The sequence below is a fragment of the Brassica oleracea genome, chromosome C1, assembly GCF_000695525.1.
Source record: "Brassica oleracea var. oleracea cultivar TO1000 chromosome C1, BOL, whole genome shotgun sequence".
NCBI classification, from domain to species: Eukaryota; Viridiplantae; Streptophyta; class Magnoliopsida; order Brassicales; family Brassicaceae; genus Brassica; species Brassica oleracea.
The window spans coordinates 5,017,789-5,040,814 of NC_027748.1; the positions used below are offsets into that span (position 1 = coordinate 5,017,789).

A 23,026-nucleotide genomic window follows, 5' to 3' on the forward strand; every position below is an offset into this window, starting at 1 on the left:
TTTAGCAAATGACAACTGAGTTATATTATGCTAAAATTTTCTTTCTAACAATTTATCAAATGACAAATGAGTTATGAGCAAATAATACCATATAATTTTTAAAACCGTAGTCATTCTTAAATATTTTTTGAATAAATAATTATATTTAAATTTAATCAACTGAAAATAATATCCGTACAATTGTGTGAGTCAAATTCTAGTTTTATTGATGCATGTTATATATTAATGCTGCATGTTTTAGGTAACATTTTAAAGATGCACGTCTTTTAAAATTTCCATTATTAAAATTATGCACGTAAGGATAACTCATGAGTTTTTTTGGTTGATTAAATAACATTATGTCCAAATTTATTTAAGGATATTTCATTAAGGAAATTGAAAAAGACAAACAATAAAATAGGAAATTTAAATTCATTTAAACATATTTCATTAATGTAACTGAAAAGACAAGTAATAAATTAGACAGTTTTATTCGTTTTAGGATATTTCATAAATGCAACTGAAAAAGACAAAAAAAAAAAGAATTTAATTAATGAAGTAAGAAAATTTTCAAATGTTTAATTCTCTTTCGATAATATTGATATTTTATTGCCTAGTCAAAAGGATCTACATTACCTGATAAAACAAACAAAGAGGGGACAAATATGGAAAAGAATCTGGATATTTGAAGGGTTTCATGGGCCCAAAGATCGTTACGCCCATATGTTAAATGCTTAAACCTTTATAACTTCCGGTTCTAAAAAATCTCCGGTTTAAAATAATCAGAGTATTATTTATCTGAAAATTAGTCGTCACTTGCTTTCTCTCTCTCTGTGTGTCCCCAAAGAGTCCTCCGCCGCATCTCAACTTGTCTCTCTATCTCTAAAATGGCTTCCTCTTGTCTCTCCTTCAACGCCTCTGTCAGCCCTAATCATGACCTCTTCCGCCGCCACCCTTCCTCCCCTCTCCTCCGCCACCGCCCCGTCCTCATCTCATGCACCTCCCCCGCAGACGGAAACAACACCACCACACCGATCGAAACAATCACCAAGCCTCGCCGAACCGAGAACACCATCCGCGACGACGCACGTCTCCAACGCTCCACCGCCGCGAATCCCTTCTCCGCCAGATACGTCCCGTTCAACGCTCCCCCCGGATCCAGCGAGCAATACTCCCTCGACGAGATCGTCTACCGCAGCCGCTCCGGCGGCCTCCTCGACGTCGAGCACGACATGGAGGCTCTGAAGCGCTTCGACGGCGCGTACTGGCGCGATCTCTTCGATTCGCGAGTCGGCAAAAGCACGTGGCCGTACGGATCGGGCGTGTGGTCGAAGAAAGAGTGGGTCCTACCCGAGATCGACGACGACGACATCGTTTCGGCCTTCGAAGGAAACTCTAACCTCTTCTGGGCCGAGAGGTTCGGTAAAAAGTTTCTAGGGATGAACGATCTCTGGGTCAAACACTGTGGGATTAGCCATACCGGAAGTTTTAAGGATCTCGGTATGACCGTTTTGGTTAGCCAAGTTAACCGGTTAAGGAAAATGAAACGTCCCGTTGTAGGAGTCGGTTGCGCTTCAACCGGAGACACGTCAGCAGCTCTATCAGCTTACTGCGCATCCGCGGGGATACCTTCCATCGTCTTCTTGCCTGCGAACAAGATCTCGATGGCTCAGCTTGTTCAGCCGATAGCTAACGGCGCGTTTGTTCTCAGCATCGACACTGATTTCGACGGCTGTATGAAGCTTATTCGAGAGATAACCGCCGAGTTACCGATCTACTTGGCGAACTCGTTGAATAGTTTGAGGTTAGAAGGGCAGAAGACTGCAGCGATTGAGATTCTTCAGCAGTTTGATTGGCAGGTTCCTGATTGGGTGATTGTTCCCGGTGGCAATCTCGGTAACATCTATGCTTTCTACAAAGGTTTCAAGATGTGTCAAGAGCTTGGACTCGTTGATAGGATCCCTAGGATGGTGTGTGCACAAGCTGCTAATGCGAATCCTCTTTACTTGCATTACAAGTCTGGCTGGAAGGACTTCAAGCCCATGACTGCGAGCACCACTTTCGCCTCGGCCATTCAGATTGGTGACCCTGTGTCTATTGATAGAGCTGTGTATGCGCTCAAGAAGTGCGACGGGATTGTGGAGGAAGCTACGGAGGAGGAGCTGATGGATGCGATGGCGCAGGCGGATTCTACTGGGATGTTTATATGTCCGCATACGGGTGTGGCGTTGACTGCTCTGTTTAAGCTGAGGAACAGAGGAGTGATTGCGCCGACTGATAGGACTGTTGTTGTGAGTACTGCTCATGGGTTGAAGTTTACTCAGTCCAAGATTGATTATCACTCCAAAGCTATTCCTGACATGGCTTGCAGATTCTCTAACCCTCCTGTTGAAGTGAAGGCTGATTTTGGAGCTGTTATGGATGTTCTCAAGAGTTACTTAGGAAGTCAGACACTTAGGTCATAAGTAACAGACCCATCTTCTTTCCTTTTTTGAAAACTCTTAGACGTTTGTTTGTGTACTCTTAAACTGCTCTTTCATCTGTTTCTCAGTTTTATAATAAGCTCTCAAGCAAAGTTTGAACCAACAGAAAAAAACTCTTGCAGATTACATTGTTATAAGTGCCCTGAATGCATAAAAGTAAGAAAAAAACAGGACTTTTTCATGAGTAATCATAGAGCGATACACTCTTGTCGTCAGAGACACTAGCGAGACGACCAGCACGGACACCAGTTCCACCAGGTGGTCTAAACGCTACAGACCAAACCTGGTCATTATGGTTGCTCATTGTCTGAATAGCCGCTCTCATCTTAAGATCCCACAGCCTCACAGTCCTATCACTCGACCCTGTTGCTATAGCTCCACCGTCAGGGCTAGCATCAACGCTCAGCACCCAGCTCGTGTGCCCCGACATGGACCCCACAAGCGTTTTCCCTTCTGCGTCGTGCATGTTCACATGCCCATCATCTGATCCGGAGAAGAGGACTCTCGGGTCTACAGGGGAGAACACAAGGGACCTTACAGGCATGTTGTGGCCTTCCAGCTGGTGAAGAAGCTTAGAGCGATCAACATCAAAGACGCAGATCGTGCCATCCATTGAACCACAAGCAAGGCGTTTCCCGTTGGGAGACCAAGCAACGGAGAGAACGAACTTCTTGCTGCTGGTTTTATCAGAAGGCTTTGGTGCTTCAGGACGTGGGATTGAGAGAGTTGAGATTAGTCTCCAGCTCGCAGTGTCCCAAAGCTTGACCGAGGCGCTACTTCCACCAGCAACAGCAAGGATTGTACCCTTGTAACATGTTAAAATGATTAAGTTAGCACATAGCAGTAGAGCCTACTGCCTTGTTAGTTACTGTCTGATTTGAGCAAATCTGAAGTTGATCTAAAGTAATTTCAGACAACAAGTCAAAACACAATCAAGTTACTGTCTAATTTGAGTACTCAACAATTCCAAATAAACTCTAAGCATTATTAAAAACCTTAATTACCTTAGGTTCAAATTGCATACCCCAAACCTCGGAAGGAGGAGCTTCGAGAACAGCGATGGTGGCATTAGTGTCAACATCGAAGACACGGACGAAGCTATCGAGTGAAGAGGAAGCTGCGATGATTCCGGAAGGATGCGCCGCCACAGCTGCTACTCCCAAGGAGTGTCCTGTGTTAGTCCTCACTAGATCCAGCTCGTCCGCTCTCCATAGCTTCACCGTCTCGTCTAGAGATCCGGTAAGAAGCAACGCCGGTCGTTCTTCCGTCGCCGGAACCCATGTCGCCGCCCAAACGGAATCTTCGTGCGCGTTCTCGATCGATTTCAGGCCTGCGAGTTTCATCTTTTTAGGTTTTTTAAAAAGGCTTTTTTGTTACGGTCTCTCCAAGTGAACAAGCAGAAGCAAAACCTCTGATTCTCTTCACACCCTAACACCGTCCCGTTTTTAACTTTGACGACGTCGTTTTTTGTAGTTATAATCAATAAACTGCTTGATCAAAAGCCTACCGCTAAAGGCCCATTAACATTATAAGAGGCCCAATATCGATGACCACTAACTCTTTTCCTTCTCACATTCTCGCCGGCGTCAGCTATCAGCACCGTTTAGCGGAGAAGAGCTCTCTGGAGACGCCACGTCTCACCGATCATACTACGACATCTCTTCTTCTTTTACTTTCTTCACTCTTCTGTCCTGGTGATAGCTTTAGCTATCTCTGTCTTTGGACTTTCCTGGGGGGAACTATGGGTGAAGAAGCACCAGTTTTAGATATAGAGAGCAGCGAAGAGAACGCGACGAGAAGAAACCAGGGCTCGATGGTAGATTTATACCCACTTAGCAGCTACTACTTCGGTTCGCGAGACGCTGTTCGCGTCAAGGACGAGATGATCGCTGATCGTGTCGTCAGATTGAAATCAGAGTAATTTCGAGTGATTTTGATCATATGGGTTTTTGTTTGTGTTTGAACTTGTAGCTAAAGTTTGTAACTTTTTTCTCTTTGTAGTTACGCTGCTCATGGATTGAGGACTTGCGTTGAAGCTGTTCTTCTGGTAAATTCTTGTTGTGATTGATTAGCTAAATTAGGGATTTTTTTAAGAAAAGATTACAGAAGGAGAATGGTTTTATAACATGTAAAAATGGTTTGGGGATATATTATCAGGTTGAGTTGTTCAAGCATCCTCATGTTTTGCTTCTTCAGTATAGAAACTCCATTTTCAAGCTTCCTGGTGGTCGTTTGAGACCCGGTGAATCAGGTTTTACTTTTGCTCTTTTGTAACTTCTTTATCTGTGCTCAAATCTCAATGCTGAGATCAGTTTTTTTTGTTCTTAAAAATCTTAGATGTTGATGGTCTGAAACGCAAACTCGCATCAAAGCTTTCGGTTAACGAGAATGTCCTTGTTCCGGGTTTGGAGGTAGGAACGATGAGACTCTTTTATTTAGTGTTTTTATGTTCTGTTTGTTTATGTCTTAAGAATGGTATCTCTCTCTCTCTCTCTCTCTCTCTCTCTCTCTGTATGCAAAATTGATGTAGGTAGGAGAATGCATAGGGAAGTGGTGGAGACCAAACTTTGAGACATTGATGTATCCATTCTTGCCACCCAATGTGAAACACCCTAAGGTTAGTTTAGTACCCACTTCCATGTTAGTAAAAGATTCTTGTTTTAATTAACACTGCTCTATCCTCATCTTTTCTTGTTCAGGAATGCTTAAAGCTTTTTCTTGGGAGACTAGCGCTACATCAACAGTTTGTCGTGCCTAAAAACTTCAAGCTCCTCGCTGTTCCCTTGTGCCAACTCCATGGAAATGAAAAGGTATGCGTATCTTACAGTCATAGTGAACTTTAAAGCGCAGTAAACTTATATTCAACCGTATTACATGCGTTATCGATATGATGTTTTTTTTTTCTTTTCTTGCAGACTTATGGGCCAATCATATCGCAGATTCCCAAGCTTCTTTCCAAGTTCTCATTCAACATGATGGAGATATGATGAACAAACCTCGTGTGATTATATATGTTTGGTGAAATCTTTTGTATGAGATTATACTAATGTATGTACGGATGTGGTAAAAGCTTGTTCTAATTGATTAGAGAGTAGTAGACGTGAAGTATATAGACTTATTATTCTACACGATATTTCTTCATGCGTGTGTGTGATTATTAATATTGTAGACATGTATGCTTCTGTGGTTAAAAAAAAAAAAGAAAGACATGTATGCTAATATGTATTTTCTTGTAAAATAATTATATAAATAGACAAATAAAGAAAAGAAATGTTTGCGTTTAAGTTATATATGCAAATGATTTTCTGCTCAAAGTTTTAGCAATCCAAAAATCAATTGGCGTTTGCGTTTTGTAGTGTGAACAGAGCGATTTTGAGAAGTACACAGGAAAGAACCGGTTTAAGTCCGGTTAAAATGTCTAATTTTAAGCTTCGGTCCGAAAAAAAAACCGGGTAAAGCAAAGTCATCGAAGTCGTTGGTCAACGTCGTTAACATGAGATTGACTGATCTTTCTTTCTCATTTCCATTGTGCTGACTAGTCTCCATGATTACGCATAAAGTTAAGTCTTACTTTTATATAATGACTTTTGATTTGAGTCGAGAAAATTAAAAAAGAAAAAAGGGAAAGCGACGAGGAGAAGAAGGAAGAAGAAGACGAAATGAAGAAGGGTGGATTCAGCAATAATCTCAAGCTCTCAATCCCTCCTGCTGGCGAGCAATCCATCACCAAATTCTTGTATCTATCTCTCTCTCTCTCTCTCTTTCTCAGTAGATCTATTGATAGATGTCTTCGTGTGTGGATTTGGAGTGATCCTAGGGTTTGTGTTATTTGCTGTAGGACGCAGAGCGGTACGTTCAAGGATGGAGATCTGCGAGTCAACAAAGACGGAGTTCGAATCGTCTCTCAGTCTGAGCCTGAAGCTGTTAGTCTCTTTTCTTTCTCGTTTTAGGCTTACTGATGTTAGTGGGTGAGGGAGTTCGATTGTAATGTGGTTGTTGGATCTGATCATAATCGGGAAACTTCTCAAGATCGTTACTTTTTTTAGCTTCTCGACAGGAACACAGCTTAAAGCTCTTGTCTTTTTCTTTTTTTATGATTGCTAGATAGAGAGAACACATTTAAAGCTCATGTCTTGTTAATGATTGACGTCTGTCTTTTCAAGATGGTTACTTTCTAGCTTTCAGATAGATATCACATCACTAAAGCTCGCGTCTTGTAATGACTTTACTGTTTTGTAATCTCTGTTTTCCGCTTTGTGACTTCTGTGTGTGTGTTTTTTCAGCTGTCTCCGATTAAGCCAGCGGATGATGAGTTGAGCTTATCCGATTTGGACATGGTTAAAGTCATTGGTAAAGGAAGCAGCGGTGTTGTGCAGCTTGTTCAACACAAATGGACTGGTCAATTCTTCGCCTTAAAGGTCATTCAACTAAACGTCGATGAAGCGATTCGCAAGTCAATTGCACAAGAGCTTAAAATAAACCAGTCGTCACAATGTCCGTACCTTGTTACCTCGTACCAATCGTTTTACGATAATGGCGCAATCTCGCTGATTTTGGAGTACATGGACGGTGGATCTCTAGAAGACTTTCTCAAATCAGTCAAAACCATCCCTGAGTCCTATCTTTCTACCATCTTTAAGCAAGTAAGAAGCACCATAGATGCAGCATCAATGAACCAATCCTTTAATGTATCGGTTTGAGTGATTGTGATTTTCTTTGATAACAGGTGCTTCAGGGACTGATCTATCTTCATCATGACAAGCACATCATCCACCGTGACTTGAAACCATCGAATCTGTTGGTCAACCACAGAGGAGAGGTCAAGATCACTGACTTCGGTGTGAGTACCGTTATGACTAACACCGCGGGTTTAGCAAACACCTTTGTCGGGACTTACAACTATATGTCTGTAAGTATCTCTTTTTGTCTCTGTTGAGAGCATTTTGACTAGTAAACACTTATGAAACAATATCCTCATTAACAGCCAGAGAGGATCGTTGGGAACAAGTACGGTAACAAAAGCGATATATGGAGCTTGGGATTAGTAGTGCTTGAATGTGCAACAGGGAAGTTCCCATATTTGCCACCAGATGAAGAGGAAACATGGAGCAGTGTTTTCGAGTTGATGGAAGCAATCGTGGACCAACCACCACCAACTCTTCCTTCAGAAAGCTTCTCCCCTGAGTTATCTTCATTCATCTCCACTTGGTAATATACTCTTTCTTTATCTTTTTCATTCATCATTAATACCAATTTAAAGATATTCTACTTAAACTCTGCACTCTCTTTTCAGTTTGCAAAAGGACCCAAACAGTCGAAGCTCTGCTAGGGAACTAATGGTTTGTTTTCAAAATAATATAAATCCATTTTTCACATCCCTTTTCTATCCAATTCAAGTGTATAATCATTATCCTCAAAACATTTCAGGAACATCCTTTCGTGAAGAAATACGACAACAACTCGGAGATCAACCTCGCGTCATACTTTACAAATGCAGGGTCTCCGCTTGCAACGCTTAAGAATCTGTCTGGTACATTCTCCGTTTAAGCTCTCCAGGGAGACAAATAGTATCTTCATCATCTGGTGGTTACTGTTATCTTCTGAGGTTTCTTTGTCTTTAACTTCCAGTTAAAAAAATGATCTTAATCATCTACTATATATATATATATATATATTTGTATTGTTGCTGTATTTTGATAATATGAGCTACATGAGAGTCCTTATTCAGTTTTATTTTTTTATTTTCCACTTGGAGCTCTCATAAGTGAGATACTTTGGATTGGAATGTTATGTTGAAAAAGAAGATTCATTATTTTATTAGTGTTTTTTTCTTCTTTTAATGTTTCAAAATTGACTGCATTCTTTTTTTCTTTTCATCCTTGTGGTTTATTTTTCAGTTTTGAATAATCAATTCACCATTGTTTTGGGGTGTTGTGTTGAGTTTAAATAAATAAGCTACGTTATTAATTTAGAGTCTGACTGGTTTTCCGGCAAACGCAGTTTTTGCGGTTGCTAGCGGTTGACAGTGTTTCGAAACAATCAAACAAACCGCTACAAATCGTTTCAAACCGCTCTGAATCTCTTAAAATCAAAAGCTGGTTTCAGCTAACGTTTGCGGTTGCGGGAGGATAATTTTTTTTTTTTTTTTCAAAAACCATATAAATACAAAAATAAAAATATTCAATAAAAATTTTAAATTGAAATTATAAAAATACTAAAATATATCTATTATATTTTAATTAATATTATAAAATTTTAAAATAAAAATATTTTCTATAATATTAAAAATTTTAAACTATAACTTTCTAAATATAATTTTCATATTTATTATAATATTATGATTTTTGATATTTTTTATAATTATATAAAATATAAATATTGTTCATTTATTATTTAACCGCTGTTGTATTTGGTAGTTAACCAGTCATAAGTATCCCGCAAACGCACCAATTTCTAACCGCAGAACCAGTCGTACAAATCTCTTAAAACCGCTAGAAACTGCAACCACTCGCATCTGCAAACTCCTGCAACCGCAACCGCTGCGTTTGAACCAGTCAGACCCTTGGTACCAAACGTTTGGATGTGAGAAGTAACTGAGATTCATCTAAGTAAATGCGAAATACGTTATTTGCAATTTAATAAGAAACAGAGTGGTGTAGATATTTTAACGACTGTTTCACTTTCTCTCAAAACATATACTAAAACTCGTTAAACATGCACTCATATCTCTTAATTAATTCGTATATCTGCCGACCATGATAATTTGGTAACGCTTATTAAGATATTCAACCAAAACCGAAATAAGAAAAGAAAAAATCTAATTTGCTGGAGAGGTGTCGGACGTGCGTGCGAGACTTTCCGAGTACACGAGTAGTGCTTAACCATGTCATGCTAACTTACGCATACGCCTTCATGTCTTCTTGCTAGCTTCAAAATTCAAAGGTTTGTGTGTAAAGCTAACTTCTCTCTCACACACTCTCTCAAACGATTCTGATGTATCGACGGTACGATAAGCCACCGCCACTGGCTGTTTCCTCCAAGGAGAATAAGAAGAAGAAGCATTTCGCCAACCACACAGCTCCCAACACTCCCGGAAACCACGAGAGGACTCAAGCCAGTCCAACGCTATCGACAGCTCGATCTCACGAACCGTTCATCGACTCCTCCGATGGTAAGCTCAGCTACGAAATCTTCTCCATTCTCGAGAGCAAGTTCCTCTTCGGTTACGAAGACCCGAGGCTATCGTGGATCCCTCGTAGTCCGTTACGACCCGGTGCTGATTCTTCCGACGCTGGACCTTCTCCGAGATCGCCGTTGACTCCAAACGGCGTCGTTCTCCCCGGGACTCCGTCTTCGTTCAGGAGCCCGAGAGGGAGAATCTGCGTGCTGAGCATCGACGGCGGCGGGATGAGAGGTCTTTTGGCGGGAAAATCTCTGATCTATCTTGAGCAGATGCTGAAGGAGAAATCCGGCGATCCAAACGCTCGGATCGCGGATTACTTCGACGTCGCCGCCGGATCAGGTATCGGAGGGGTGTTCTCGGCGATGATGTTCGCGACTAGAGACGGTAACCGCCCGATGTTCAAGGCGGATGACACGTGGAAGTTCCTAGTGGACAACGCGGAGAGTTTCTACAGATCAGGCGGAGGAGGAGGAGGCGGCGGAGCAGGAGCGGCGATCAAACGCGTCATGAGATCCGGATCCTCCTCGTCTTCTTCCGTTTCCGCCGCGACGGCGAAGCTCGAGAAAGCGATGAAAGCGTCGTTCGCTGATCTGACGCTTAAAGACACTTTGAAACCGATTCTCATCTCTTGCTACGATCTCTCCAGCACGGCGCCGCTTCTGTTCTCACGCGCCGACGCGCTGGAGAGCGACAGTTTCGATTTCCGTCTCCGAGATATCTGCCGCGCCACGTGGGCGGAGCCGGGGACGTTCGATCCGGTTCGCACGTCCTCCGTCGATGGAAAAACGCGGTGCGTTGCGGTTGGAGGTGGGCTCGCGATGAGTAATCCGACGGCGGCGGCGATAACGCACGTGTTTCATAACAAACAGGAGTTTCCGGCGGTTAAGGGAGTGGAGGATATGTTGGTGTTGTCGCTTGGGACTGGTCAGCTTTTCGAAGTGAATTATGATTATGAGCAAGTTAAAAACTGGCGGGTAAAAGAATGGGCCAGGCCCATGGCGAGGATCTCTGGTGATGGTTCTGCTGAGTTTGTTGATCAAGCTGTTGCTATGGGCTTTGGGCCTTACCGTAGCAGTAACTACGTTCGCATTCAGGTTTATTTCAATTCCATTTATATTGCGTTCTGCGTTTGTTTGAAAATATCATTTGGAAAAAAATGTTGTGGTGCAGCAGGCAAACGGATCGAGGTTAGGAGCTTGTGGGCCGAACGTGGACACGGATCCAAGAGCAGAGAATGTAAAGAAACTGACGGAGATAGCTGATGAGATGTTGAAGCAGAACAATGTTGAATCGGTTTTGTTCGGTGGCAAAAGGATCGGTGAAATGAGTAATTCGGATAAACTAGAGTGGTTCGCAAGCGAGCTTGTGATAGAGCAGCAAAGACGAAGTGTTAGCGCGTCACCAACCGTGACGTTAAAGCAAGCTGTGTCCAAAACCAACCGCAACGCTATAAACGCAACTCTCACTCTCATATCTAAAGAAAGGTGAAAAAACTACTTGTAAAGGAGGCTTATTTTTGTGCTTCTTCGTTTTTTTTTTTTTTTGCTTTTCTTTTGCTTCAACGTTGAGATTTTTATGTCTGCCATTTACATAAGAAAGTACATTTACAGAAATACAAATAACAAAAGAATTATCTTGTGACATGTTTATTTATTAGAAGCTTAATTTTATTGAAGGAACATAAAATGTATGTACAGAGGCAACAATAATGGTTCTGAGTTTATGAAAGCTACAAAATCCCAGAGAGATCAAAGAAGAAGAAGAAGAAAACTGAGACTTATCTATATATCACTACACAACATTACTATCAGTCTTTCTTTCCTGACGTTGTAAGTTAACTACCGACCTATCTTAACAGCCGGAGCCAAATTCACCACCAATAAACAAAAACAGTTTCACCACCCTAGTAATCAAGAACTATAAGAAAAGAGAGAAAGAAATAACCCCTACACATGACGACGACGATGATGAAGCTATATCGGCTGGTTTGTTGGGAGCCAACCCGAATAACCGATTCTGGTGACTGGTTATTCATTCTGGGGGACCAAAACTTGTTTTTCCTTTTCCTTTCTTGGTCGCTAATAATGGTACAAAACAGACGGGACTGTACATAATTAATGATGGAGAGGGGAGCTTATACCATCATGTTTAAGTCTGAAAGGTCATCCATGGGTATTTGAAGTCCAAGGAGATCTATATCATTATCTTGTAACACATCGTCATCGATGTTCAACCATGAGCTTAGATCTCCTGCTTGCGCATCGAAATCATCTGGACCACCTAAACCGTCCGGTATCTGCAGGCCAGATAGGTCGAGAGGCTCTGACTCGTCCAGTGTCTCCAAGTTACTAAACTCGCTGTTGTTGCTATTAGTTGGTTTGGACTGTGATGTTCTGTTCTGCTCCAGGTTATTGACAGAAGTAGAAGGAGAAGAAAACATCGGAGTTGTTTTCTGCCTCGGTTTTGTTTTTGTTTTCCGTTCACCCTTGGCATTATTGGACAGTGCAGGGCGACCAACCTTGTTAGTTCCTCCACCTCTTGATGAAGAAGCATGTCCTTTTCCATCTCTGTCCCTATCACTTCTCTTTCCTTTTGTACTGCTTGAAAGTGGTGCCCCACCCACATCATTTAGTAGCAGCTCTCTCTCCTTCATTCTGTTTGACCACATTGTTTCATCTTTCTCTTCCCGTAAAGCATTTCCAGAAGAATTGGCGTAATTCTCCGTGTCATGCGTCATTCGTAATGCCAATGATGAGCTCGGTTGTTGTGATCCCATCGGCTCCTTGTCCATGGGGTTATCTTCGATTTGTGTCAGCCCGGTAACGAGGGTATTCTTAAATGTAGACTCACTAAAGCAGCTTTTGCCTGTCTCTTCGAATTCACGACATCTTGCAAGCGTCCTTTTCACGAAAGCAAATGCGGCTTGCTTTGATATCTTGTTAGCCGAACTCTTTCCACTTGCGGAGTGATGGCGCCGACTTGCCTGTAAAACAAAATATCCACAGAATTATCAAAACATGAACTTGGAATAAATTGGAAAAGGGTATCTGAAAAGGCAAACAAAACTGAATAGTTTAACCAATTACGAGAACATAATGAATTCACCTTGCTCTTTTGATATGCCATTTCGACGAGTTTTTCATATCCGAGCCGGTCAAACCCCCTATATAAGGGAAAAACATGAGGACAGACCGTTAGATCACACACAAGTCAAGATCACTAAGGGCGTGCAAGAAAAGCAGAAGAAAGACAAATTCATACTTCTCCTGACGTTCTTTCATTTCTAAGGCAGGCTTTAGTAGCCGATTCAACATCTCTTTCTTCTTACAACCCTTAAGTTTTAAGATAGACAACAACACAAAGTTAGCTATCTTGAGTACACAGTAGAAGTTTTGTTTTTTTTCACAAGTACAACATAAAAATGAACAAGGTAGATTTAAAGCGGTAAAATCATAATTTGCAACGTTAAGCTGTTTAAGAAAAGGTATGATAAGAACATGTTAGGAAACATACCACCTCGTAGATGGCCTCCTCTAGCGTTTTGATCTCGTCAACAATTCCTTCATCCTCCACGCTTGAAATATTAGCCTGCAAGCAAACAGAATGACAACACATCAATCAGAATCCAAACCCAAGAACATCAGTAAGCAGTATTTCTAAAGTGATTGAACTCCTGGGGATTGGGGAATATACCATGGGTTCCAAGCAAATTCCAATAGACTGAGCTTCCATATAAATCTTCTCATCTATCCCCAAATTTTCATATGGAATGTCTGAGAAGTCCATTGATAAATGATCTGAAAATCTTCCATTGACATTTTGAGCTGAGCTATTAACACCCTTGAGCGTCATAACAGACACATCATCTTCTAGCTCATCAAATTCCAGTCTATCACTCCTATAACCATTGGACTCCACCATATGGTTCAAAACATTGAGTTCTGACTCATCCTCCGCTCCAAATTGTAAATCTGCATCTGTTGAGTCCTCCGAAATCAGAGCTGATAGCAATCTCTGATAAAGAGGCGCAGCTTTAGAATCCTCTCTGCTGGTTGTAACTTCCTCGGGAAATATGTCACGACCATCGAAATCTGAAGCTGTCCCGACTGGTGTAGTAGTACTAGTACCCATGGCGGAGCGGTCACCCTGACAGAGAAAATGGTATCACATTTATCTAAAATCAGGAGTCGGTATATTAGAGCTGTAATTATCTTCACCAAACTTTGGAAAGGCAAAAGAAAATGCAATCTATCATCAGATCACGCAACATAGCAAATCTACAAATTTCCTACCATTTACACATTTTCGTTTTTTCCCCAATGAAACCAACCTATACACGCGCATAATAAATCTCCTAGTATTATCGAAATTACAAATCTGCCCCAGAGTATTCCTCTGCAGCACATTTACATCCCATCCCACTAGATTACTACGCAGGACGTAGAACGTTAGTAGTATACACCGATCAAGTACTACGCATACGCATATAAACATTTATAACTGATCTGTCACATCCTTTAAACTAGGAGGTCTGAATAGTATAATCTTGATCATATTGTTATACAGGATAACGAATTACCAGCTGTTTCACGAAATTGATATGTGCATCAGATATAAAGCAAAAGTATCGCTCCATTTGCTTCCAGAAAGAGCTAGGAAAATTCTGAGCTGCATTAAAGAACCAAACAAATTATTCTAGAGAAGAAAATCTGAAAAAAAAATAAACATAAACGAGGATCACGGATACTTACCAAAGTTTATAGCCGAGTTAACAGCAGCTAGTAGCTCTTCATGCCCATCATCTGAGCCAACTAGGTAAATGAAAAAAAAGAATCATTAACAAAAGAAAAGAAGAAAAATCAATCATGCGAAAGAACAAATCTGATTAACTGAACTGACCAAGAAAATCGATTGGAGCAGCATTTGACGATGTACTTCTCTGACGTTTGTAAGCTTTGCGGTCAGAGAGTTTCCTAGTGGGTGGGCGACCTACCCTACTGCAGAGAGCGTATGTTATTAAACTAGGAGATAAACCTCATGAAACCAAAAACTTTTACACATACCTGAAAATTGGAAAAGAGAAGTACTTAAGGCAGGGTTCCCTACCTTTCATTCGTGTCAGAACCATTTCTTGAACTGCGAAGTTGTTTTGCTGTTCCATGTCTCATAACTCCCATTGGGTTGACAGCCCTTGTTGAACCAAAGCCGCGGCCCGTCCTTCCTTGTCTCCTTACACCGTCCCCAAGCTTGTTTTTCCTGGATTGTAAACCAGTGATGGAGAGTTTAGGAACATTCAGAGCAGCTTTCCCATCGACCTCATCAGATTGCTTTCCCTTGTCTTTAGATTTGATCTCATGGGGGCTAGATTCTTCACTTCCTGATAACGCTGTTGTAGACAAGCTATTCTCAGCTTTAAACTTCATTTGCGGAGAAGCTGCTGGCGAGCGTCTATGAAATCCAACATCTGACACGTTATCTGGTGAAGGAAAGTCGTCATTGCTTGAAACGATGGGGATCAAGTTCGTTCTCCTTGCGGAACGGGATATCTTTTGTGGTCTTTGACCGGCCCATTGAGTGACAGGTGGTGATGAAGACCGATTTGATGTCATACGCTTGCGACTGGGAACCCCAGACAACAATGGAGGTTTGTTTGTACAGCCAGAAATATCCCAATCACTTGGAGAAGGAGTGTTATGGACAACCGGAGAAAGTTTCGGCGGTAGCCCTGATCCTGATCTCGGACCACGAAATGAAACACTTATTTTTGGGTTTGAAGTTGGGCTTGGAGAATTGGATTCATCCTGAATATTTGACCTGAAATGAACCCACGGCATTATAAAAATTGGAGAAGCGAAAAATTGACAGGTGTGTGATAGCGAGTTTGTTAACACATACTTGTTGATAGCCCTGTGGTTCACCCTTTCCTTATCTGAGCCAATAGCTCGTTCCCTCTTCTCATTGTACATCGAATTGTGATCAGAATCCCTGGAGATCAAGGAACGCCCTGCCGAACCTGTCTGCTGAGAGAAGCTATCAGATCTTCCATATGGAACAGCACCATTCACCGCCCCATGCCTACACAAATAATTTGAACAGAAACATTAATCAATTGAATGACCAACAAAACAGAGTCGCAATAACCTTCATTGACAGAAGGCGGAGAAATGAATGATAGGCGAGAGAAGAGATTAAGCTCAATTAAACAAAGGATCTTCAGCCACCAACCTAAATTCCATAATCACATGCAATAGCCGAATTAAGGTCATTGCGTAGGTTTATAAAGGCACTCTTGTTCTTGGGAGCATAAAGGCTCATTAATCTTATGTTTACATCCTATAGGAATGGTCAACTACATTCTATAGGAACCTATTATTCATTTTTAAGTAGTCAACGAATGGCTATCCATTTAATTATTTGACATCCCATTTATGAATATTTTCCTACTAATCTACAAAGGAAAGAATGTAAATCAGCAAAAATAGCACATATTCTGATAACTTGCATGGGACATGGCTAATAACTACATAAAAACAGGTTAAATGGAAGTACGCTTTTAAGAACATATCGACTTGGATTTAATAATTATTCAGATGCAGTATACGTGTCACCGTAAGACATACCTTGACATGTTTGAGTCACCATTCAATCTTAACCTGGAATCACCAGCTGATTTCGGCATGCCCTGCTTCAACTCCCTATAACCATCAACAGCTTTGTTTGAGGCCAAACTAGAAGGACCATCTGTTTTAGTGCCAGATCGTTTTTTCTTTATTTTCGACTTTTCCCAACTATCAATACCAATTGAAGATCGATCTTCACCCTGGACTGCAGTATGATTTGAAGGTCTTATTGAGTCTTTATCCCTATCTAGAGCTGATTGCCGAACAATAGCATTACTTCGAACATCCATCTGAATTACATAATAGCAAAATTAAAATATTTTGAATTCGTACCTACCAATTTAATAAATAAATAAAAACTGCCCAATGCTTTAGAAAATTAGAATCAATAATTAAGAACAGCATCCTGCGGTATGAATATTTTTTAATGTCAGAATATGAACGAAAAAAACTACTGGGAAATGTAGATCTAGCAGGACTAATGTTCTGTAATATATCCTTGACTTGAATATGACATTCATATGCATTGAATATTGGAAGCACAACTAACTTATACGAAGAAGTTTCTATATAATTATCTGCTACTACCATTTCTAGCTTTTTCTATGATAACCATCCAAAGTTTCACCAATAGTTTGTTCAATATATGCTCCTACAGAAAACTACATCATGACACAACAGGTCTGTTCAGCTAGAAGTATAACCCAATATCCTTGGTGCAAACAGCTCCACAAAGATAATACACCAAAGCATATCTTGTCAAACAAGAATCAGGAATTACCATGGAAGTACGTGTCCGTTTATTTAATGCACCACTTTTAGGTCGTTCGTCCACCTTTTGCTGATCAAGCTCAAAACAACCAGGCAGAGTCTGACCTTGATTTCCCATTTTCACTAAACTTGGCCCTGAAGACAAGCGGTCATTGGAAAACCCTTCTGGCCGAGACCTTTTCTTTGTAGGTACAGCAGGAAAAAACTTGTTAAATACAGACGAAGCTTCGTTGAAGATTTTCACACGCTCCCTGCAACAACAAAAATTCAATTAGGTGAACAGAACTCCGAACAAAATTTATCAACTTATTGTAATAAACTACCTGGCCTTCACGTTGTTTTCACGTAGACCAGCCTTTAGTCTTTTGATCTCTTCTGGTATAGGGGATGGAGTTAACTTCCCTCTCGGCGTTGTGCTTGGAGATTCATCCCCTTGAATTCCAAGAGCAATATTCACATGACGCTTAAAGTCACCTTGACGAATGGACTTGTGATCTGCGGCGACCACCTTAGGATCAAAACGCAAACACTGAAAGAAATTTGTAACATCGGTTTGTGCTAATGGTGAAGTGGTCCTCAACATGCTCGCGTGAGAAGATGAGACAGGATGCTCCATCGTCTCGCGAAAGCTACTAGATCTTTCCATCGGTGAAGCTAAGTTAGACCTGTATAAAGGCCTATCTGGTCCACCAGAAGAATAATCAAACTTCCCAGGTGCTGACATTCCCTTAGCTTTGGCAAGTCCACTGTTTTATTTATAAACAATACACACGCAGTGGCACATAACAAGCTTGCCGAGTTGCAGCACATATATGCTAAATTCTCAGCTGGCACGTTTATTAGAAGATGCACCTGCAAAGTGACACAAAACGGAAGCAAAAACCTCAGTGAGAATCCCCCAGAACAATTTACCACGAGAATGGAACTGGAAGACAAAACATATATTCGCAAGTAAAAGGCATATAATTTCATTTGTACTAACCAAGTCTTAAAAATCATTAAAAAAAATACAAAACTCTCAAACCTATACATAAATAGAAACACAAGGATTCATAAGTGCCGGAATCATGTTCAGAGCCATATAACATCGCGTACTCTTTCTCTTCTAAGAACTAAGCAACTAAGCTACTACTACCCTAATTGAAGAGCTTAAACCAATAATGAAAAAAAAAATCTACAAAATTTAGCAAATGTACAAAAATGCGAAAAGTTATAGTAAATTGGAAAGTGAAGTAAACAAGAATATAGATCCAGTTGAAATGTGTTCAAAGATCTTATAAATTCACTTCTTATTAATCTAAAGCATATGATAAAGTTGGATAGTAAAAAAAAAAAACACCAGTACCTATCATCAACAACACCGTAATCAATTTGAGATGAAAGAAAGGTAATTCCTTTAATTCCCTTCGTAATCCACATTGCATACTAATCATGAAACAAAAATGCCTTCAACTTCAGACATATGATTCTCAATTTACTCTTCTCTTGAAAAATTCGTGTTTTCAAAATTCATTGCAACAAAACGCCCAATAAACTAAAATTAACTATAATTCAAAGCTTAAAATGATCAACGGAAACTCAATCACAGCACAAGAAAACCCTAGAAGAGATGCGAATCAAAAAAATGAACTTGATGAGACGAAGTCAATCATCTTCAATAAGCAGAGAAACCCACAGAAACGGAGCCCTAGAACCCGGATCAAACTTCAGAGATCAGAGAAAGAGAGAACAAACCTTCGAATCAAAATCACGGCGAAGAACCAAAAAAATTGAAAAAGTTTTCCCGCAGTTACAGAATCTCTCCCAGAAATCACGGAGATAGTGAGAGATTAGATCGTTCAAAGGAAGAGCTCGAAATCGAAATCGAAATCGAACGAGGTCCCTGCAACAGCCATGAGAGGACGGAATCGAGACGAACCGCGCGTTCCTTGGTTTCCTGTTTTTGATCGGCAATGGGGGAAAAATTGGCTGTTATCAAATTACGATATTACCCATTGGATAAACTTAGAGGAAGATCGGTCCCATATGGTGAGTGTAGGGGTAACTTGGTAATATAGAGTCAAATGGCTTTTCTCTAAGCTGTGACGATTGACGAATGACGATTTTAACTGTATATATATATTGTCCGAACAATTGAATAATATCAATAAATAAATGAAAAATCATTTCTGGTTATCCTTTGATGTCATCTTAACAGCATTCAGATTTGTACAATACAATTACATCATTTGAAGTCGTAATTAGGATCTTTAAGGTAAAATATTGTTGAATTATTACTATTGAGTATTGACTAGCTTTCTCCACCCAACAACGTGTTTTATTGACTAATAATCATTGGCTTATCTATTAAATTAATATTCAGTTATGTTCAAGATATAGGTTCTGTGTATAAATAAACAGAAGAAAGGATTCACTGGAATAATATCTTTAACAACTAAAGATGGACTCCTGAAAGAAGAGTTTGAGTTAGGAAAATGAAACTTATGATGAGGTAGTGTTACATGTTGTTCACAAATATAGTTCACGAACATTTAACATCAAATTCTAAAAATTAATACCGCATATGCCCGGTGAAAGAAGATAAATGCATGTAAGATTGTTGTATTACCCTTCATTACATCCAAAAATACAAAAAAAAAAATGATTAAGGAACATGCTTATCTCTGATGATGACACTAACATGTTAAACATATAACAGATCCTATATTAACATTCTTACAGAACTTACGACAACGATTGGCAAACACAGAACTCTTTTCCTCGTATAGATTATATGTTCGTTTCAACCCACTCAGAATATGAGATTGTTCCTTTTGTGACCCATTCAAAGGTGTATACATTAACATATGCTAACTCTTGTTCTACCACCAATTTTTTGGAAGTTTCAAATTCAATTTATAGAGAATACATAAACTATAGATTACACAATGCTAATAGTATTACAAACAAAAACAACTCAAGTCCACTATTGCTTTCTGTATCCAAATCTCATCTAAAGTATTACCTAAAACACTTATGTTTATTCCTAATCTGGAAAAAGAATTTTGCAATTAAAAATCAGTTCAAAGAGAAAAACAAAGTCCATTCAGCTAGAGAGTCCTCGTCCCGGCCAAGCCACGATGCAAGAGATTGTGAGAGATCTGATCCCTCTTGTTAGACGCAGTCGCAGATCTGATATTATTCTCCGGCACAGTCACATCATCAAACACATCGAACTTAATCTCGGGCGCCATCTCCTCATTCCTCATCTCACAAATGTTATGCAACACACAACAAGCACCCAACACATACGGAAGATCCTGAAGCTTAACCTCCGTCCTCTTCTGCAGACAAGCCCACCGTCCTTTAAGCCTCTCAAACGCCTCAATCGCGATCTTCTGAATCCCGCCGATGTTCTCATTAAACCCGTGCTGCGTCCACGTCAGATTCTGCCTCGCGTACGGCACCAGGAGCCAATCCGTCAACGGGAATCCCGCGTTCCCGACGATCCAGCCGTCGCGAAGCATCCCGCGCGCGGCGCGCTGCCTCGCGAGCGACGATTTCTCGAGGATCTGATCGTCGGTGAGGGATCCGGGGTTTCCGATGCAGACGTCGGTGAAGATCCCCTCGGCGTTGACCACTCCCTGGACTGTGATCGAGTACGACGTCTTCTGGTTCCTCTCCGTGTGCCTCTTGTTAAAATACGCCGCCACGTGGACTTTCGGAGCGATGATGGGGATGTGCGTGGTGTAGATCGAACCCACGACGTCTGGGATTTTATGGACCGATTCGAATTTTTCTTTAGTCGATCGGATCTCCGAATCCGACGGCCAGCGGAGGTACTTCGGCATGAGGACGTCGTAGATCGCGCGGCAGACCTCGATGACCAGCTTGTGGCAGGTGGAGATCCCGAGCCCGAACCGCTCCGACACGTGGCGCAGCGGAGCTCCAGTAGCTAAACGCCAGACGCAAACGCCGACGCGTTTCGGAGCTGGAATCGCGTCGCGGAGCATCGTGTTTTTCTTCGTAACCGTCGCGTCCAGCTCCTCGCATATCAGATTAAACGTGGATTTGCTCATCCGAAACTCTCTCCGGAACTCTTCCTCCGGAAAATCAGGGCTGCTCACTCTGTCCCACCAGTCCGTGGTACGCTCCTTCACCCACAACCTCCTGTGACTTGTCCCGGAGCCGCTAGCGATATCAGTCGCCTGAACCGGAGCGGTGGTTGCTTCCTCACCGGAAGCAACCGCGGAGACAACAGCAGCAGCAACGGCGGATCTTCTTGCACGTTTTGGAGGAGTAACATCCGTTTCTTCAGCTGTGTTGTAATGACCTTGCAATTGATTGTAGTAACCATCCATTGCTCTCACTTTCTCCCTGTGATTAGCTTCGAGAAGAGACTTCTCTCTATTGGATTCAAAGTCCCACTGCTCTTGCTGATGCTTAGCTTCCTCGTCTAGTAGCAAAAGCGTCGCGAGTATATCTCCAAAGGCAGGCTTATTACTACTACCATTCACAGCTCCAGCTCCTTCTTCTTGGTCTTCCTTTCTTGGTCGTTTCTTACTGTTGTCGTTACCAAAACCTTCGAACCCGAAATCAGAAGGAGAAGAAGAGTCCATGTCCTGAAATAGACCGAGGAAATGGGAACACTCGTCGTCTTGTAGGTATGGAAATGGGAAAGCAGATATTTCCATTAAAGGAGGATCCTGATTTTGACGAGTGTTTTTTTTTTTGGGTTTGAAAAGTGTTTGACTTTATGTTTAGATGTGAAATCAGACTTGAAAGCTCCCAAGTGTTTGAATTTCGATGGTTCTGGTTTCAGACGTTTATATAAAAAAAAGGTTTATTTGTCTGCCGAGAAGAGAAGATTGCAGAGACGAAGGAAGCGCGTGAACGTGTGAACGCGGTGAGGGGATGGGTTTGACGGTGACTTGACTTTCTTTTTCCAAGTTTTTTATTATTATTTGTCCGCTTTTTTATTTAGATAAAGCGTTTACTGGTCACTGTTTCATCGAGAGATTGCACCGCGTAAAACTTGTTTGATAACTCATGTAAAGACAAAAAGAAAAACATGTTTGATTAAGGCGTTATAACTATATTAGATTCTATATGCATAGTAGTGCACTAACAATATGTTACTCGGCTATATTAACTATAAAATCTGGCAAAAAATTATGTTAGTTATAATGAATGGTCGGTCTGTTAAGTCTTCTCGAAGACACCCGAAAGAATTTTTTTTAGCAATATCCTTTAACTATGTTATGGGTTTAGTTTAGAAACAATATTGTATTCGTAAAGATGTAACGCTACGTTATCTTAGATTATGAGTATTGACTATGTTGAGAATCGAAAATAATGTTAGTTTGAGTTGCTTAACACACATTAGAGACTGTGGAAAACACCAAAGTTCTGAATTCAAAAGCTTAGCAAACCTTATCTACGAAACAAAAGTAAATGTCAAAAAGTCAAATTTAGTCAGAGAAACTTATAAACATTTTATTCTAATTTATTTGTTTTTGGTTCTAATGTTACTTAAGTTTCTAGCTTAATTTTATTATATAGTTATATGTAGGCCTGGAACTTTTATCCGAGATCCGGATTCGATCCGTGATCCGATCCGGATCCGATCCGAAAATCCGGATATCCGGAAAGGCCGAATCCGGATCCGGATAGTAAAATGTTGGATCCGTCAAAGCCGAATCCGGATCCGGATATCTTGATTTTTTAGTCCGGATATCCGGATCCGTAAATTTTATTAATAACTATTTCAAAAATAGTAATATCTATATATAAAAACTAATTTTATTTAATATATTTTCATTTTTATAATAGTATATATAAATTTTATGTAAATTTTGTAATATTATACATAGAAATAATTAAAAACATTCTATATATTTTTATTTTTAAATTATTGTTAATATTTTATGTATATTAATATTATTATTTATTTATTTTAAGGATCCAAATCTGAATCCGGATATCCGCCGGATATTACAATTTTTAGAAGG

At 40.6% G+C, this 23,026-nt stretch overlaps 7 protein-coding genes across 10 annotated transcripts; 4 read left to right on the plus strand and 3 right to left on the minus strand.

The window, feature by feature from the left end:
• Nucleotides 1-746: 746 nt before the first annotated feature.
• LOC106304601 (threonine synthase 1, chloroplastic) lies at nucleotides 747-2,585 on the plus strand. Its single transcript, XM_013741003.1, has one exon. It carries the CDS (start codon nucleotides 867-869, stop codon nucleotides 2,442-2,444), a length of 1,578 nt encoding a protein of 525 aa, XP_013596457.1. The 5' UTR covers nucleotides 747-866; the 3' UTR covers nucleotides 2,445-2,585.
• LOC106304623 (WD repeat-containing protein VIP3) lies at nucleotides 2,521-3,884 on the minus strand. The gene is made up of 2 exons (XM_013741028.1): nucleotides 3,467-3,884; nucleotides 2,521-3,267 (listed from the first exon to the last, which is right to left on the minus strand). The coding sequence occupies exons 1-2, from the start codon at nucleotides 3,803-3,805 to the stop codon at nucleotides 2,641-2,643; spliced, it is 966 nt and encodes a 321-aa protein (XP_013596482.1). The 5' UTR covers nucleotides 3,806-3,884; the 3' UTR covers nucleotides 2,521-2,640.
• A 158-nt stretch (nucleotides 3,885-4,042) lies between these two features.
• On the plus strand, nucleotides 4,043-5,681 carry LOC106344282 (pre-mRNA cleavage factor Im 25 kDa subunit 1). Its single transcript, XM_013783692.1, has 7 exons — nucleotides 4,043-4,379; nucleotides 4,464-4,509; nucleotides 4,620-4,713; nucleotides 4,800-4,873; nucleotides 4,993-5,079; nucleotides 5,162-5,272; nucleotides 5,378-5,681. Exons 1-7 carry the CDS (start codon nucleotides 4,204-4,206, stop codon nucleotides 5,447-5,449), a joined length of 660 nt encoding a protein of 219 aa, XP_013639146.1. The 5' UTR covers nucleotides 4,043-4,203; the 3' UTR covers nucleotides 5,450-5,681.
• A 357-nt stretch (nucleotides 5,682-6,038) lies between these two features.
• Nucleotides 6,039-8,282, plus strand: LOC106321245 (mitogen-activated protein kinase kinase 2). Its single transcript, XM_013759576.1, has 7 exons — nucleotides 6,039-6,198; nucleotides 6,301-6,385; nucleotides 6,746-7,105; nucleotides 7,189-7,371; nucleotides 7,447-7,670; nucleotides 7,756-7,801; nucleotides 7,890-8,282. The coding sequence occupies exons 1-7, from the start codon at nucleotides 6,122-6,124 to the stop codon at nucleotides 8,007-8,009; spliced, it is 1,095 nt and encodes a 364-aa protein (XP_013615030.1). The 5' UTR covers nucleotides 6,039-6,121; the 3' UTR covers nucleotides 8,010-8,282.
• Nucleotides 8,283-9,317: 1,035 nt separating this feature from the next.
• LOC106306175 (patatin-like protein 8) lies at nucleotides 9,318-11,287 on the plus strand. 2 transcript variants are annotated; one of them, XM_013742680.1, is made up of 2 exons: nucleotides 9,318-10,739; nucleotides 10,816-11,287. In XM_013742680.1, exons 1-2 carry the CDS (start codon nucleotides 9,456-9,458, stop codon nucleotides 11,131-11,133), a joined length of 1,602 nt encoding a protein of 533 aa, XP_013598134.1. In that variant the 5' UTR covers nucleotides 9,318-9,455; the 3' UTR covers nucleotides 11,134-11,287. The 2 variants fall into 2 exon arrangements, with proteins under 2 accessions (XP_013598134.1, XP_013598144.1); XM_013742690.1 differs by having other exon boundaries at nucleotides 10,819-11,287.
• Nucleotides 11,288-11,408: 121 nt separating this feature from the next.
• LOC106306159 lies at nucleotides 11,409-19,053 on the minus strand. 3 transcript variants are annotated; one of them, XM_013742668.1, is made up of 14 exons: nucleotides 18,771-19,051; nucleotides 17,360-17,888; nucleotides 17,047-17,287; nucleotides 16,266-16,555; nucleotides 15,541-15,720; nucleotides 14,752-15,459; nucleotides 14,545-14,642; nucleotides 14,397-14,456; nucleotides 14,225-14,313; nucleotides 13,339-13,791; nucleotides 13,162-13,233; nucleotides 12,907-12,977; nucleotides 12,751-12,808; nucleotides 11,409-12,628 (listed from the first exon to the last, which is right to left on the minus strand). In XM_013742668.1, exons 2-14 carry the CDS (start codon nucleotides 17,758-17,760, stop codon nucleotides 11,780-11,782), a joined length of 3,570 nt encoding a protein of 1,189 aa, XP_013598122.1. In that variant the 5' UTR covers nucleotides 17,761-17,888; nucleotides 18,771-19,051; the 3' UTR covers nucleotides 11,409-11,779. The 3 variants fall into 3 exon arrangements, with proteins under 3 accessions (XP_013598122.1, XP_013598107.1, XP_013598113.1); XM_013742653.1 differs by having other exon boundaries at nucleotides 13,159-13,233; nucleotides 18,771-19,050; XM_013742659.1 differs by having other exon boundaries at nucleotides 11,780-12,628; nucleotides 13,159-13,233; nucleotides 14,545-14,639; nucleotides 18,771-19,053.
• Nucleotides 19,054-19,859: 806 nt separating this feature from the next.
• LOC106310550 (putative nuclease HARBI1) lies at nucleotides 19,860-21,916 on the minus strand. The gene has a single exon (XM_013747783.1). It carries the CDS (start codon nucleotides 21,707-21,709, stop codon nucleotides 20,126-20,128), a length of 1,584 nt encoding a protein of 527 aa, XP_013603237.1. The 5' UTR covers nucleotides 21,710-21,916; the 3' UTR covers nucleotides 19,860-20,125.
• Between the last annotated feature and the right edge of the window lie 1,110 nt (nucleotides 21,917-23,026).

Coding starts and splice junctions, on each gene's coding strand:
- LOC106304601 (XM_013741003.1), top strand. CDS start 867: ATGGCTTCCTCTTGTCTCTCCTTCAACGCCTCTGTCAGCCCTAATCAT.
- LOC106304623 (XM_013741028.1), bottom strand. CDS start 3,805: ATGAAACTCGCAGGCCTGAAATCGATCGAGAACGCGCACGAAGATTCC. Junction 3,268..3,466: donor GTATGCAATTTGAACCTAAG/GTAATTAAGGTT, acceptor ACATGTTACAAG/GGTACAATCCTTGCTGTTGC.
- LOC106344282 (XM_013783692.1), top strand. CDS start 4,204: ATGGGTGAAGAAGCACCAGTTTTAGATATAGAGAGCAGCGAAGAGAAC. Junction 4,510..4,619: donor GCGTTGAAGCTGTTCTTCTG/GTAAATTCTTGT, acceptor ATATATTATCAG/GTTGAGTTGTTCAAGCATCC. Junction 4,874..4,992: donor TCCTTGTTCCGGGTTTGGAG/GTAGGAACGATG, acceptor AAATTGATGTAG/GTAGGAGAATGCATAGGGAA.
- LOC106321245 (XM_013759576.1), top strand. CDS start 6,122: ATGAAGAAGGGTGGATTCAGCAATAATCTCAAGCTCTCAATCCCTCCT. Junction 6,386..6,745: donor CTCAGTCTGAGCCTGAAGCT/GTTAGTCTCTTT, acceptor GTGTTTTTTCAG/CTGTCTCCGATTAAGCCAGC. Junction 7,372..7,446: donor GGACTTACAACTATATGTCT/GTAAGTATCTCT, acceptor CCTCATTAACAG/CCAGAGAGGATCGTTGGGAA.
- LOC106306175 (XM_013742680.1), top strand. CDS start 9,456: ATGTATCGACGGTACGATAAGCCACCGCCACTGGCTGTTTCCTCCAAG. Junction 10,740..10,815: donor GTAACTACGTTCGCATTCAG/GTTTATTTCAAT, acceptor GTTGTGGTGCAG/CAGGCAAACGGATCGAGGTT.
- LOC106306159 (XM_013742653.1), bottom strand. CDS start 17,760: ATGTCAGCACCTGGGAAGTTTGATTATTCTTCTGGTGGACCAGATAGG. Junction 14,457..14,544: donor TGCTCCAATCGATTTTCTTG/GTCAGTTCAGTT, acceptor TCATTTACCTAG/TTGGCTCAGATGATGGGCAT. Junction 12,978..13,158: donor AGGAGGCCATCTACGAGGTG/GTATGTTTCCTA, acceptor TTAAAACTTAAG/GGTTGTAAGAAGAAAGAGAT.
- LOC106310550 (XM_013747783.1), bottom strand. CDS start 21,709: ATGGAAATATCTGCTTTCCCATTTCCATACCTACAAGACGACGAGTGT.